This window comes from Pseudophryne corroboree, chromosome 9 (genome assembly GCF_028390025.1).
Source record: "Pseudophryne corroboree isolate aPseCor3 chromosome 9, aPseCor3.hap2, whole genome shotgun sequence".
NCBI classification, from domain to species: Eukaryota; Metazoa; Chordata; class Amphibia; order Anura; family Myobatrachidae; genus Pseudophryne; species Pseudophryne corroboree.
In genome coordinates this window covers 440,472,860-440,487,904 of record NC_086452.1, presented here as the reverse complement: position 1 = coordinate 440,487,904, position 15,045 = coordinate 440,472,860, and the positions used below count along the sequence as shown (strand labels likewise).

Here is a 15,045-nt window from a genome sequence, read left to right as displayed (position 1 = left end):
AAATCTGCCGTATGGAATGGCTTCGTACGCCGCAACCATCTTCCCCAGAACCCGAGTACAATGATGTATCGACACACTCGACGGCTTCAGAAGTTCTCTGACCATCGTCTGCAATTCCAGAGCCTTTTCTTCTGGAAGGAATACCTTCTGTAACTCCGTGTCCAGAACCATGCCCAAAAACGTAAGCCGAGTGGTCGGAGTCAACTGGGATTTCGGCAAATTGAGAACCCATCCGTGTTGTTGCAGAACCGATAGAGACACCTCCACACTTCTCAGCAATCGTTCCTTGGACCTCGCCTTTATCAGGAGATCGTCCAAGTACGGGATAATTATAACCCCCTGTTTGCGAAGAAGAACCATCATTTCCGCCATGACCTTGGTGAAAATCCTCGGAGCCGTGGAAAGCCCAAACGGCAACGTCTGAAATTGGTAATGAGCATCCTGTATCGCAAACCTGAGGAAAGCCTGATGCAGAGGATATATCGGGACATGCAAGTAGGCATCCTTTATGTCGACTGACGCCATAAAATCCCCCCCCTCTAGGCTGGAGATCACAGCTCGAAGGGATTCCATCTTGAACTTGAAAACTTTCAAGTATGGATTGAGGGATTTTAGATTTAGAATTGGTCTGACCGAACCGTCCGGTTTTGGCACTACAAAGAGGCTCGAGTAAAACCCCTCGCCCCGTTGAGACGAGGGAACGGGAATAATGACCCTCTGTAGACACAGCTTTTGAATTGCTGCTAACACCACGTCCCTGTCCGGTAGAACTACTGGTAACGCCGAAATGAAGAACCGGTGAGGGGGCAACTCCTGAAACTCCAGCTTGTATCCCTGAGACACGATCTCTAGTTCCCAAGGATTCAGGCCTGATTGAATCCAGACCTGACTGAAATTTTGTAGACGGCCCCCCATCGGTTCGGACTCCCCCAGGGAAGCCCCAGCGTCATGCGGTGGACTTGGTAGCAGCCGGGGAGGACTTCTGGTCCTGTGCGCCTGAGGCTGCAGGAAGTTTTCTTCCCCGTCCTCTACCCTTTGACGCGAGGAAAGACGAACCTTTTCCACGCCTGTATTTATTGTGACGAAAGGACTGCATCTGTTGATGTGGTGCCTTTTTCTGTTGTGTCGGAACATAAGGAAGAAAAGAGGACTTACCCGCAGTCGCGGTCGAGACCAGGTCAGCCAGGCAGTCCCCAAACAAGACATTATCTTTGAAGGGTAGCGCTTCCATAGCCCTCTTGGAGTCGGCATCAGCGTTCCATTGATGGATCCACAGGGCCCTTCTGGCGGATATCGACATGGCACTGGTTCTTGAACCCAAGAGACAGACGTCCCCCGCCGCATCTTTTATGTAATCTGCAGCGTCCTTAATATAACCGAGAGTTAGAAGGACATTATCTTTATCAAGAGTATCCATATCATTAGCTAAATTTTCAGCCCATTTAACAATAGCACTACTCACCCATAACGACGCCACAGCGGGTCTGAGTAATGCACCTGAATTAGCGAAAATGGACTTCAAAGACGTCTCCAGCTTGCGATCCGCCGGATCCTTGAGAGCTGCCGTGTCAGGAGACGGAAGTGCCACTTTCTTAGACAAACGAGATAAAGCTTTATCAACAGTCGGAGATGCCTCCCATTTTTCCCCGTCATTAGAGGGAAAAGGATACGCCATGTAAATTCTCTTGGGAATCTGCCATTTCTTATCCGGCGACTCCCAAGCCTTTTCACAAAGAGTATTCATCTCATGAGATGGGGGAAATTTTACCTCAGGTTTCTTCTTTGAATAAGCAAATCCTTGTTTCCTGAACCGCATGTTCATCAGAAATGTTCTGAATACTCTTAAGCAAACGGGGATGTAACGCTGCCTCAGTGAAATCGACATCGGAATCAGAGTCCGTGTCGGTATCAGTATCCCCCACCTGATTAAATGGCCGCTTTTGCGACCCAGATGGGGTTTGCACCTGAGACAAAGCCTCTTCCATGGACTTTTTCCACACCTGGGTCTGCGCCTCAGACTTATCTAACCTCTTTGATAAGGAAGTTACATTCGAGTTTAATGTACTGAGTAATGCTAACAAATCCGGTGTCGGCTGCGTTGACATTCCCAATTCTAGCCCCGCATCCACTCCCCCAATAACCTCCTCCGGTGAATAAGCTTCCGCCTCAGACATGTCGACACACAGTACCGACACACCACAACACACAGAAAGTCCCTGCTAGGTGACAGGTCTAACAACCAAGCCCAGATAGAGGACATAGAGGGAGTATGCCAGCTCATACCCCAGCGCCCATATATCGCAAAACACGATATATGTACCCAGCGCTGCCTACACCACTAATAAGCACCAACACTGCGGCCCCCCTCAGAACAAGCAGCGTCTCTCTTGCAGCCGCGTGTTGCAGGAAAAAATGGCGCCGGTGAGCTGCGGGTCGAAGCTCCGCCCCCTTCCCAGCGCGCTTCGGCCCGCCAATTTCAAATTTGTAAAAGATGCCGGCGGGGGTCTGTACTCTGTGCCGAGGCACCCACAATCTTTGCGCCGCTAAGAAAACTCCAGTAGCATGCTGCCCAGGGCGCCCCCCCAGTGAATACCGATGGTGATATGTGTGGGAGCATGGAGCACAGCGTGACCGCTGTGCTGTACCTTCCGTCACTGAAGTCTTCTGCCGTCCTGAAGTCTTCTGATCTTCTCATACTCACCCGACTTCTGTCTTCTGTGAGGGGGTGACGGCGTGGCTCCGGGAACAAGCAGCTAGGCGCACTAAGTGATCGAACCCTCTGGAGCTAATGGTGTCCAGTAGCCGAGAAGCAGAGCCTTGAAACTCACAGAAGTAGGTCTTGCTTCTCTCCCCTCACTCCCACGCTGCAGGAAGCCTGTAGCCAGCAGGTCTCCCTGAAAATAAAAAACCTAACAAAAAGTATTTTCCTAGAGAAACTCTGTAGAGCTCCCTAGTGTGCATCCAGTCACTCCTGGGCACAAAGCCTAACTGAGGTCTGGAGGAGGGGCATAGAGGGAGGAGCCAGTTCACACCCAGTCTTAAGTCTTTTAGTGTGCCCAAGCTCCTGCAGATCCAGTCTATACCCCATGGTCCTTTTGGAGTCCCCAGCATCCTCTAGGACGTAAGAGAAATATATATATATATATATATATATATATATATATATATATATATATATATATATATATATATATATATATATATATATATAGCACAAACGGAGCTATGTACAAGCTATGAGATTATACAGAAAGGGTGGTACTGCCAGCTCAGAGTGCCGCACAAGCACATCCCAGCAATAGTTAATCTTTTCACGGATATGTCACAAAATGAATAAATGCATGGTAGACTGCTTCCCTCCAATGTGTCTACAGAATTTGCCCTTGTAATCAGTGTAAACTAAGATATGGAGGAATGACATTCATACACTAACAATTCAACTGTTGCAAGAAAAAATAAAACCGCACAACTGGCTGGTGTAAGATTTGCTCTTATTGCAAAGAACGTGTTCTCAGGAGTTACAGCTACAGCAAATACCTTACTACAGATAGATCATTGCCACCCCACCCTAACATGCTCCTATAGTCAGAATGCCTGACAACTGTACAAAGATCTATTTTCCAGATCCCTGGCTTATACCAACTGCGGCGCTAACACATTCTCCAATGCAGTCTCATTCCCTTACACACATTAGTTGGAGTCCTAGTGAATTCAACAGAAACATCAGAACCACTTTGATGTGTGTTGCATGCTCTGGTCTCTGTATTAACGCAGACACTGCACCCCTGGAAAACTATTTCAATAGGAGCAGGCCAGATGTTTCACTCCAAGATCCGGCGAGAGCAAACGCTGGTGATTATAACAATCAATATAAAATGGTTTGACACAAGTGTAAAGACTTGGAAGCTTCTGAAACTATAGCATTACATATATTTATCAAACCACACGGTGGGCACCACTGCTTCTTAGTGGAAGGCGGCTACGTCTGGCCAAAGTGAGACCGGGCATAAACGGCTAACCGCGGAAGTTCTGTCCTTTCTGTCCAGCTACACCTGTCCCTTTATGATCCCAGCTTCTTACCGGACTAGCAGCCCCATCTGTAGATCCTCCTGTGTCCGATCTGTGGTCACCCGGGTGCCCTCGCATAGGTCTCTCCACAGGAGAGTTCCGCCGCCGATAAAAGAGCACATATGCGTATCGCGTCACCACTTGGCTTTCATCTACTGTGGTCACGGTGCTGTCATCAAACAGTCTCCAGCCTAAATATAAAGCAGCATGTTAGGAAAGAAAGTTTAGACAGCGTGAAAATGGTTACATCAAGTCAGAACACTTGTACTCTGGCTCAACCAACTTAATGGCACAAAATGGCCGACAGTGGCTGCCAGCCAATCAGCTGCAAGTGTAAGCAGCTCTCAAACTGAACACAACAGCAGAAGTAACCTCTACCTTTACCTAGTTGGGGAGAAGGCAACAATTTCTCTACTTTAAAATGTAAGCCACAGGTTTAGATATGGGATAATAATCAAATACATTAAAGTGGAAATGTATGAACGCAAACAATGAACTGTTGTCAGTTTTGTATCAATCAGACCACAGAAATTTCAACTTTAAACTTGTCATTTATTTTGTACTGTCTGGACATGGCTACTAATAACAGATGCACAGACAAAATTCTTAAAGCTATGTGTGCAAATGCTAGGAGCTTAGGAGACAAAATTCCAGAGCTAATCGCGATAATGTCAAGGGATAACCTGGACATTGTGGCAATTAGAGTCATGGTGCAATGAGAATCATGACTGGGACATAGCTATACCAGGATACAATTTATTTAGGAAGGCTAGAATGGGAAGAATAGGAGGAGGGGTAGCAATGTATGTGAAAAAAAGCATAAATGCTACTTTAATACAAAAGATTGAAGACAAAACTGAGGCCCTTTGGGTCACTACAGAAACCGGGGAGAAGGACATTATTCGCGTTGGGGTGATTTATAGACCAGCAGGCCAGGGGCAGGATTTGGACAGAAACCTATTGATGGACATCACTAAAATGGCTTTAAAAGGGAGAAGTCATAATAATGGAAGACTTTTTTAAATTTACCTGATGTAAAATGGGAGGGGTCTTTTGCAAGTTCAGCTACAAGTGGCAAATTTCTAAATTCCTTACAGGGAGCATCTCTCAAGCAATTGGTGAGGGATCCCACTCTCAAAGACTCTGCTGGCGTTGAAACACGTTAAGGACACAGGTTGTTACTTGTGGAACCACCTTTGCTACATCACCGTTACAGGGAGCCACGCTCTCAGCCGCCTATGTGAGCTCAGCCTGGACACTGCCGATTTGAGACCGCAGCCAACACACTGCCGGACAGCACACGTATAGCCGCCGGGGCTTTAGAGCCATCGTCCTTTCTTGGCGGTGACTTGACAACTCAGAGAGCAGCTGCAGCCTGCTTAAGCCCGGCGGCGGAGGCAGTCACCGCTTTCCTTTCTATAGGATACCACCAGCCGGCTGACGGAGACTGCTCGGGCTTTCCCCCCCGCTGCTAAAAATCTGACTACCTTGAGAGCAGCTGCATCCTGCTCAAACCAGGCAGTGGAGGCAGTCACCGTTTTTCCTCACACAGGGCAGTATTAGCCGGCTGACGGAGACTGCTCCGAGCTCCCCCCGTTGCCAACCATCTTGCGGCTAAGACTAAAGCACCTGTCACTTTACATGGCCCGCATGTGCAATACAGCACAAAATTGCAGATAACCAGGGATCCATTCCCTATAGGAGTGCCGGACCTGGCACACAAATGGATTAAGGATCGTCCAGGATCTATATACATAAAGTGAGTGACTTGCCATGTACACAGATCTCCACTTTTTACATTTATTGTAACAGTGTAAACCTTGTATTATCTTGATTAATCATTTTGTACGCTACCTCTGGGGTTTATATACCAGAAGAATTTTCATGCAATATCCTGTTTGTTATTAAGGCTTTTCATTGGATGTTTCAGGAATAGTGTATTTAACAAATTCTGTGTTTATTAATTTGTATCACACTCCCGGGAGGTTTGCGGTTATTTCTTTTAATAAAAATAAATCATATAATTTACTGATTGTTGAGCGCTACTTGGTTTTTGTTTATATATTGTGTATTTTAGGGGATTGGCAATTTCCCTTTCCTAGTGGCTGCTGACAATCAGCATACACCACCATGCACCTAGCGCTTGGCTGTTTTTTTCTCTTTTGCTGCATAAAAAATAAATAAGAATTTACTTACCGATAATTCTATTTCTCATAGTCCGTAGTGGATGCTGGGGACTCCGAAAGGACCATGGGGAATAGCGGCTCCGCAGGAGACTGGGCACAAAGTAAAAGCTTTAGGACTAGCTGGTGTGCACTGGCTCCTCCCCCTATGACCCTCCTCCAAGCCTCAGTTAGGATACTGTGCCCGGACGAGCGTACACAATAAGGAAGGATTTTGAATCCCGGGTAAGACTCATACCAGCCACACCAATCACACCGTACAACTTGTGATCTGAACCCAGTTAACAGCATGATAACAGAAGGAGCCTCTGAAAAGATGGCTCACAACAACAATAACCCGATTTTTGTAACAATAACTATGTACAAGTAATGCAGACAATCCGCACTTGGGATGGGCGACCAGCATCCACTACGGACTATGAGAAATAGAATTATCGGTAAGTAAATTCTTATTTTCTCTAACGTCCTAGTGGATGCTGGGGACTCCGAAAGGACCATGGGGATTATACCAAAGCTCCCAAACGGGCGGGAGAGTGCAGATGACTCTGCAGCACCGAATGAGAGAACTCCAGGTCCTCCTCAGCCAGGGTATCAAATTTGTAGAATTTAGCAAACGTGTTTGCCCCTGACCAAGTAGCTGCTCGGCAAAGTTGTAAAGCCGAGACCCCTCGGGCAGCCGCCCAAGATGAGCCCACTTTCCGTGTGGAATGGGCTTTTACAGATTTGGGCTGTGGCAGGCCTGCCACAGAATGTGCAAGCTGAATTGTACTACAAATCCAACGAGCAATCGTCTGCTTAGAAGCAGGAGCACCCAGCTTGCTGGGTGCATACAGGATAAACAGCGAATCAGATTTTCTGACTCCAGCCGTCCTGGAAACATATATTTTCAGGGCCCTGACTACGTCCAGCAACTTGGAATCCTCCAAGTCCCTAGTAGCCGCAGGCACCACAATAGGCTGGTTTAAGTGAAATGCTGAAACCACCTTAGGAAGAAATTGAGGACGAGTCCTCAATTCTGCCCTGTCCGTATGAAAAATTAGGTAAGGGCTTTTATAGGATAAAGCCGCCAATTCTGAGACACGCCTGGCTAAAGCCAGGGCTAACAGCATTACCACTTTCCATGTGAGATATTTTAAGTCCACAGTGGTGAGTGGTTCAAACCAATGTGATTTTAGGAATCCCAAAACTACATTGAGATCCCAAGGTGCCACTGGAGGCACAAAAGGAGGCTGTATATGCAGTACTCCCTTGACAAACGTCTGAACTTCAGGAACAGAAGCCAGTTCTTTTTGGAAGAATATTGACAGGGCCGAAATTTGAACCTTAATGGACCCTAATTTGAGGCCCATAGACAGTCCTGTTTGCAGGAAATGCAGGAAACGACCCAGTTGAAATTCCTCTGTAGGGGCCTTCCTGGCCTCGCACCACGCAACATATTTACGCCAAATACGGTGATAATGTTGTATGGTTACATCCTTCCTGGCTTTGATCAGGGTAGGGATGACTTCATCCGGAATGCCTTTTTCCTTCAGGATCCGGCGTTCAACCGCCATGCCGTCAAACGCAGCCGCGGTAAGTCTTGGAACAGACATGGTCCCTGCTGGAGCAGGTCCTTTCTTAGAGGTAGAGGCCACGGGTCTTCCGTGAGCATCTCTTGAATTTCCGGGTACCAAGTCCTTCTTGGCCAATCCGGAGCCACGAGTATAGTCTTTACTCCTCTCCTTCTTATGATTCTCAGTACTATTGGTATGAGAGGAAGAGGAGGGAACACATACACTGACTGGTACACCCACGGTGTTACCAGAGCGTCCACAGCTATTGCCTGAGGGTCCCTTGACCTGGCGCAATATCTGTCCAGTTTTTTGTTGAGGCGGGACGCCATCATGTCCACCTTTGGTTTTTCCCAACGGTTCACAATCATGTGGAAGACTTCTGGGTGAAGTCCCCACTCCCCCGGGTGAAGATCTTGTCTGCTGAGGAAGTCTGCTTCCCAGTTGTCCACTCCCGGAATGAACACTGCTGACAGTGCTATCACATGATTCTCCGCCCAGCGAAGAATCCTTGCCACTTCCATCATTGCCCTCCTGCTTCTTGTGCCGCCCTGTCTGTTTACGTGGGCGACTGCCGTGATGTTGTCCGACTGGATCAACACCGGCTGACCCTGAAGCAGAGGTCTTGCCTGACTTAGGGCATTGTAAATGGCCCTTAGTTCCAGGATATTTATGTGAAGTGACGTTTCCATGCTTGACCACAAGCCCATGAAATTTCTTCCCTGTGTGACTGCTCCCCAGCCTCTCAGGCTGGCATCTGTGGTCACCAGGACCCAATCCTGAATGCCGAATCTGCGGCCCTCTAGGAGATGAGCACTCTGTAACCACCACAGGAGAGACACCGTTGTCCTTGGAGACAGGGTTATCCGCTGATGCATTTGAAGATGCGATCCGGACCATTTGTCCAGCAGATCCCACTGAAAAGTTCTTGCGTGGAATCTGCCGAATGGAATCGCTTCGTAAGAAGCCACCATCTTTCCCAGGACCCTTGTGCATTGATGTACTGACACTTGGCCTGGTCTTAGGAGGTTCCTGACTAGGTCGGATAACTCCTTGGCTTTCTCCTCCGGGAGAAACACCTTTTTCTGTACTGTGTCCAGAATCATCCCTAGGAACAGCAGACGTGTCGTCGGAATCAGCTGTGATTTTGGAATATTTAGAATCCATCCGTGCTGTCGTAGTACTACTTGAGATAGTGCTACTCCGACCTCTAACTGTTCTCTGGACCTTGCCCTTATCAGGAGATCGTCCAAGTAAGGGATAATTAAGACGCCTTTTCTTCGAAGAAGAATCATCATTTCGGCCATTACCTTGGTAAAGACCCGGGGTGCCGTGGACAATCCAAACGGCAGCGTCTGAAACTGATAGTGACAGTTCTGTACCACAAACCTGAGGTACCCTTGGTGAGAAGGGCAAATTGGGACATGGAGGTAAGCATCCTTGATGTCCAGAGACACCATATAGTCCCCTTCTTCCAGGTTCGCTATCACTGCTCTGAGTGACTCCATCTTGAACTTGAACCTTTTTATGTAAGTGTACAAGGATTTCAGATTTAAAATGGGTCTCACCGAGCCGTCCGGCTTCGGTACCACAAACAGCGTGGAATAATACCCCTTTCCCTGTTGTAGGAGGGGTACCTTGATTATCACCTGCTGGGAATACAGCTTGTGAATGGCTTCCAATACCGCCTCCCTGTCGGGGGGAGACGTTGGTAAAGCAGACTTCAGGAACCGGCGAGGGGGAGACGTCTCGAATTCCAATTTGTACCCCTGAGATACTACCTGCAGGATCCAGGGGTCCACTTGCGAGTGTGCCCACTGCGCGCTGAAATTCTTGAGACGGGCCCCCACCGTGCCTGAGTCCGCTTGTAAGGCCCCAGCGTCATGCTGAGGACTTGGCAGAAGCGGGGGAGGGCTTCTGTTCGTGGGAAGAGGCTGTTTGCTGCAGTCTTTTTCCCCTTCCTCTGCCCCGGGGCAGATATGAGTGGCCTTTTGCCCGCTTGCCCTTATGGGGACGAAAGGACTGAGCCTGAAAAGACGGTATCTTTTTCTGCTGCGAGGGGACTTGGGGTAAAAAGGTGGATTTTCCAGCCGTTGCCGTGGCCACCAGGTCCGATAGACCGACCCCAAATAACTCCTCCCCTTTATACGGCAATACTTCCATATGCCGTTTGGAATCCGCATCCCCTGACCACTGTCGCGTCCATAATCCTCTTCTGGCAGAAATGGACATCGCACTTACTCTTGATGCCAGAGTGCAAATATCCCTCTGTGCATCTCGCATATATAGAAATGCATCCTTTAAATGCTCTATAGTCAATAATATATTGTCCCTGTCCAGGGTATCAATATTTTCAGTCAGGGAATCCAACCAAGCCACCCCAGCACTGCACATCCAGGCTGAGGCGATTGCTGGTCGCAGTATAATACCAGTATGTGTGTATATACTTTTAAGGATATTTTCCAGCTTCCTATCAGCTGGTTCCTTGAGGGCGGCCGTATCAGGGGACGGTAACGCCACTTGTTTTGATAAGCGTGTGAGCGCCTTATCTACGCTAGGGGGTGTTTCCCAACGCGCCCTAACCTCTGGCGGGAAAGGGTATAATGCCAATAATTTTTTAGAAATTAGCAGTTTTTTATCGGGGGAAACCCATGCTTCATCACACACCTCATTTAATTCATCTGATTCAGGAAAAACTACGGGTAGTTTTTTCACACCCCACATAATACCCTTTTTTGTGGTACTTGTAGTATCAGAAATGTTCAAAACCTCCTTCATTGCCGTGATCATGTAACGTGTGGCCCTACTGGAAAATACGTTTGTTTCCTCACCGTCGACACTGGAGTCAGTGTCCGTGTCAGTGTCTGTATCGACCTGAGGTAACGGGCGCTTTAGAGCCCCTGACGGTGTTTGAGACGCCTGTACAGGTATTAACTGATTTGCCGGCTGTCTCATGTCGTCAACAGTCTTTTGTAAAGTGCCGACACTATCACGTAATTCTTTCCATAAGACCATCCAGTCAGGTGTCGACTCCCTAGGGGGTGACATCACTAACACAGGCAACTGCTCCGCCTCCACACCATTTTCCTCCTCATACATGTCGACACAGCGTACCGACACACAGCACACACACAGGGAATGCTCTGATAGAGGACAGGACCCCACTAGCCCTTTGGGGAGACAGAGGGAGAGTTTGCCAGCACACACCAGAGCGCTATATATATACAGGGATAACCTTATATAAGTGTTTTTCCCTAATATAGCTGCTGTATATATTAATATGCCAATTTAGTGCCCCCCCTCTCTTGTTTTACCCTGTTTCTGTTGTGCAGGACTGCAGGGGAGAGTCAGGGAGCCTTCCTCAAACGGAGCTGTGAGGAAAAAATGGCGCTTGTGTGCCGAGGAGATAGGCTCCGCCCCTTTTTCGGCGGCCTTTCTCCCGCTTTTTTGTGGAAAACTGGCAGGGGTTAAATATATCCATATAGCCCAGGAGCTATATGTGATGTATTTTTAGCCATTTAAGGTATTTTCATTGCGTCCCAGGGCGCCCCCCCCCCAGCGCCCTGCACCCTCAGTGACCGGAGTGTGAAGTGTGCTGAGAGCAATGGCGCACAGCTGCGGTGCTGTGCGCTACCTTATTGAAGACAGGACTTCTTCTGCCGCCGATTTTCCGGACCTCTTCACTCTTCTGGCTCTGTAAGGGGGCCGGCGGCGCGGCTCCGGGACCCATCCATGGCTGGGCCTGTGATCGTCCCTCTGGAGCTAATGTCCAGTAGCCTAAGAAGCCCAATCAACTCTGCACGCAGGTGAGTTCGCTTCTTCTCCCCTTAGTCCGTCGATGCAGTGAGCCTGTTGCCAGCAGGTCTCACTGAAAATAAAAAAACCTATTTAAACTTTTACTCTAAGCAGTTTAGGAGAGCCACCTAGATTGCACCCTTCTCGTTCGGGCACAAAATCTTAACTGAGGCTTGGAGGAGGGTCATAGGGGGAGGAGCCAGTGCACACCAGCTAGTCCTAAAGCTTTTACTTTGTGCCCAGTCTCCTGCGGAGCCGCTATTCCCCATGGTCCTTTCGGAGTCCCCAGCATCCACTAGGACGTTAGAGAAAAGTAGATGAAAGTACATTTACAGAGGAGAAGGTCCTAACAGAACTTTCAAAACTAAAAGTGGATAAATCAATGGGGCCAGATGGTATACACCCAAGGATACTAAAAGAGCTAAAAGATGTTCTGGTGGCATCATTAACAGAATTATTTAACCAGTCACTAAATACAGGTACCATTCCGGAGGACTAGAAGAGCGTGAATGTAGTTCCACTGTACAAAAGTGGAAGCAAGGAAGAAGCAAGTAACTACAGACCAGTAAGCCTTACATCAATAGTAGGGAAAGTAATGGAAAAAAATAAGAATTTACTCACCGGTAATTCTATTTCTCGTAGTCCGTAGTGGATGCTGGGAACTCCGTAAGGACCATGGGGAATAGCGGGCTCCGAAGGAGGCTGGGCACTCTAGAAAGATTTAGGACTACCTGGTGTGCACTGGCTCTTCCCACTATGACCCTCCTCCAAGCCTCAGTTAGGACACCGTGCCCGGACGAGCAGACATAATAAGGAAGGATTTAGAATCCCGGGTAAGACTCTTACCAGCCACACCAATCACACCGTACAACTCGTGATACTATATCCAGTTTGACAGTATGAAAACAACTGAGCCTCTCAACAGATGGCTCAACAATAACCCTTTAGTTAACAATAACTATATACAAGTATTGCAGACAATCCGCACTTGGGATGGGCGCCCAGCATCCACTACGGACTACGAGAAATAGAATTACCGGTGAGTAAATTCTTATTTTCTCCAACGTCCTAGTGGATGCTGGGAACTCCGTAAGGACCATGGGGATTATACCAAAGCTCCCAAACGGGCGGGAGAGTGCGGATGACTCTGTAGCACCGAATGAGAGAACTCCAGGTCCTCCTCAGCCAGGGTATCAAATTTGTAGAATTTTGCAAACGTATTTGCCCCTGACCAAGTAGCTGCTCGGCAAAGTTGTAAAGCCGAGACCCCTCGGGCAGCCGCCCAAGATGAGCCCACCTTCCTTGTGGAATGGGCCTTTACAGATTTTGGCTGTGGTATGCCTGCCACAGAATGTGCAAGCTGAATTGTACTACAAATCCAGCGAGCAATAGACTGCTTAGAAGCAGGAGCACCCAGTTTGTTGGGTGCATACAGGATAAACAGCGAGTCAGATTTTCTGACTCCAGCCGTCCTGGAAACATATATTTTCAGGGCCCTGACAACGTCTAGCAACTTGGAGTCCTCCAATTCACTAGTAGCCGCCGGCACCACAATAGGCTGGTTCAGGTGAAACGCTGACACCACCTTAGGGAGAAATTGGGGACGAGTCCTCAACTCTGCCCTATCCATATGGAAAATCAGATAAGGGCTTTTACATGATAAAGCCGCCAATTCTGACACTCGCCTGGCTGAAGCCAAGGCTAATAACATGACCACTTTACACGTGAGATATTTCAGATCCACGGTTTTAAGTGGCTCAAACCAATGTGATTTTAAGAAACTCAACATCACGTTGAGATCCCAAGGTGCCACTGGAGGCACAAACGGAGGCTGAATATGCAGCACTCCTTTTACAAAAGTCTGAACTTCAGGTACTGAAGCTAGTTCTTTTTGAAAGAAAATCGACAGAGCCGAGATCTGTACTTTAATGGAGCCTAGTTTTAGGCCCATATCCACTCCTGCTTGCAGGAAATGCAGAAATCGACCAAGTTGAAATTCCTCTGTTGGGGCCTTATTGGCCTCGCACCATGCAACATTTTCGCCATATGCGGTGATAATGCGTTGCCGTAACATCTTTCCTGGCCTTAATAAGCGTAGGAATGACTTCTTCCGGAATACCCTTTTCCTTTAGGATCCGGTGTTCAACCGCCATGCCGTCAAACGCAGCCGCGGTAAGTCTTGGAACAGACAGGGCCCCTGTTGTATCAGGTCCTGTCTGAGCGGTAGAGGCCACGGGTCCTCTGAGAGCATCTCTTGAAGTTCCGGGTACCACGCTCATCTTGGCCAATCCGGAACCACGAGAATCGTGTTTACTCCTCGCTTTCTTATTATTCTCAATACCTTTGGAATGAGAGGCAGAGGAGGGAACACATAAACCGACTGGTACACCCACGGTGTCACTAGAGCGTCCACAGCTATCGCCTGAGGGTCCCTTGACCTGGCGCAATATCTTTTTAACTTTTTGTTGAGACGGGACGCCATCATGTCCACCTGTGGTTTTTCCCAACGGTTTACCAGCATCTGGAAGACTTCTGGGTGAAGTCCCCACTCTCCCGGGTGGAGGTCGTGTCTGCTGAGGAAGTCTGCTTCCCAGTTGTCCACTCCCGGAATGAACACTGCTGACAGTGCTAGTACATGATTCTCCGCCCATCGGAGAATTCTTGTGGCTTCTGCCATCGCCATCCTGCTTCTTGTGCCGCCCTGTCGATTTACATGGGCGACTGCAGTGATGTTGTCTGACTGGATCAGCACCGGCTGGTGTAGGAGCAGGGATTTTGCTTGACTTAGGGCATTGTAGATGGCCCTTAGTTCCAGAATATTTATGTGAAGGGAAGTCTCCTGACTCGACCATAGTCCTTGGAAGTTTCTTCCCTGTGTGACTGCCCCCCAGCCTCGAAGGCTGGCATCCGTGGTCACCAGGACCCAGTCCTGTATGCCGAACCTGCGGCCCTCTAGAAGATGGGCACTCTGCAGCCACCACAGTAGAGACACCCTGGTTCTTGGAGACAGGGTTATTAAGCGATGCATCTGAAGATGAGATCCGGACCACTGGTCCAACAGGTCCCACTGAAAGATTCTGGCATGGAACCTGCCGAAGGGAATTGCTTCGTAAGAAGCCACCATCTTTCCCAGGACCCGCGTGCAGTGATGCACCGATACCTGTTTTGGTTTCAGGAGGTCTCTGACTAGAGATGACAACTCCCTGGCTTTCTCCTCCGGGAGAAACACTTTTCTCTGGACTGTATCCAGAATCATACCCAGGAACAGTAGCCGTGTCGTCGGAACCAGCTGTGACTTTGGGATATTCAGAATCCAGCCGTGCTGGTGCAGCACTTCCTGAGATAGTGCTACTCCCACCAACAACTGTTCCTTGGACCTCGCTTTTATTAGGAGATCGTCCAAGTACGGGATAATTAAAACTCCCTTTCTTCGAAGGAGTATCATCATT

The 15,045-nt window shown here is 48.4% G+C and overlaps 1 protein-coding gene across 11 annotated transcripts in view; it reads right to left on the bottom strand.

Moving 5' to 3' along the window:
* The window catches only part of USP19 (ubiquitin specific peptidase 19), a 156,221-nt gene that overhangs the window by 25,762 nt on the left and 115,414 nt on the right, over nucleotides 1-15,045 (bottom strand). For all 11 annotated transcript variants that reach the window (XM_063941103.1, XM_063941105.1, XM_063941113.1 and 8 more), the window contains one exon: nucleotides 4,081-4,259. In XM_063941103.1, coding sequence (XP_063797173.1) covers nucleotides 4,081-4,259 — 179 coding nt within the window. The remainder of the gene's footprint in view (nucleotides 1-4,080; nucleotides 4,260-15,045) is intronic.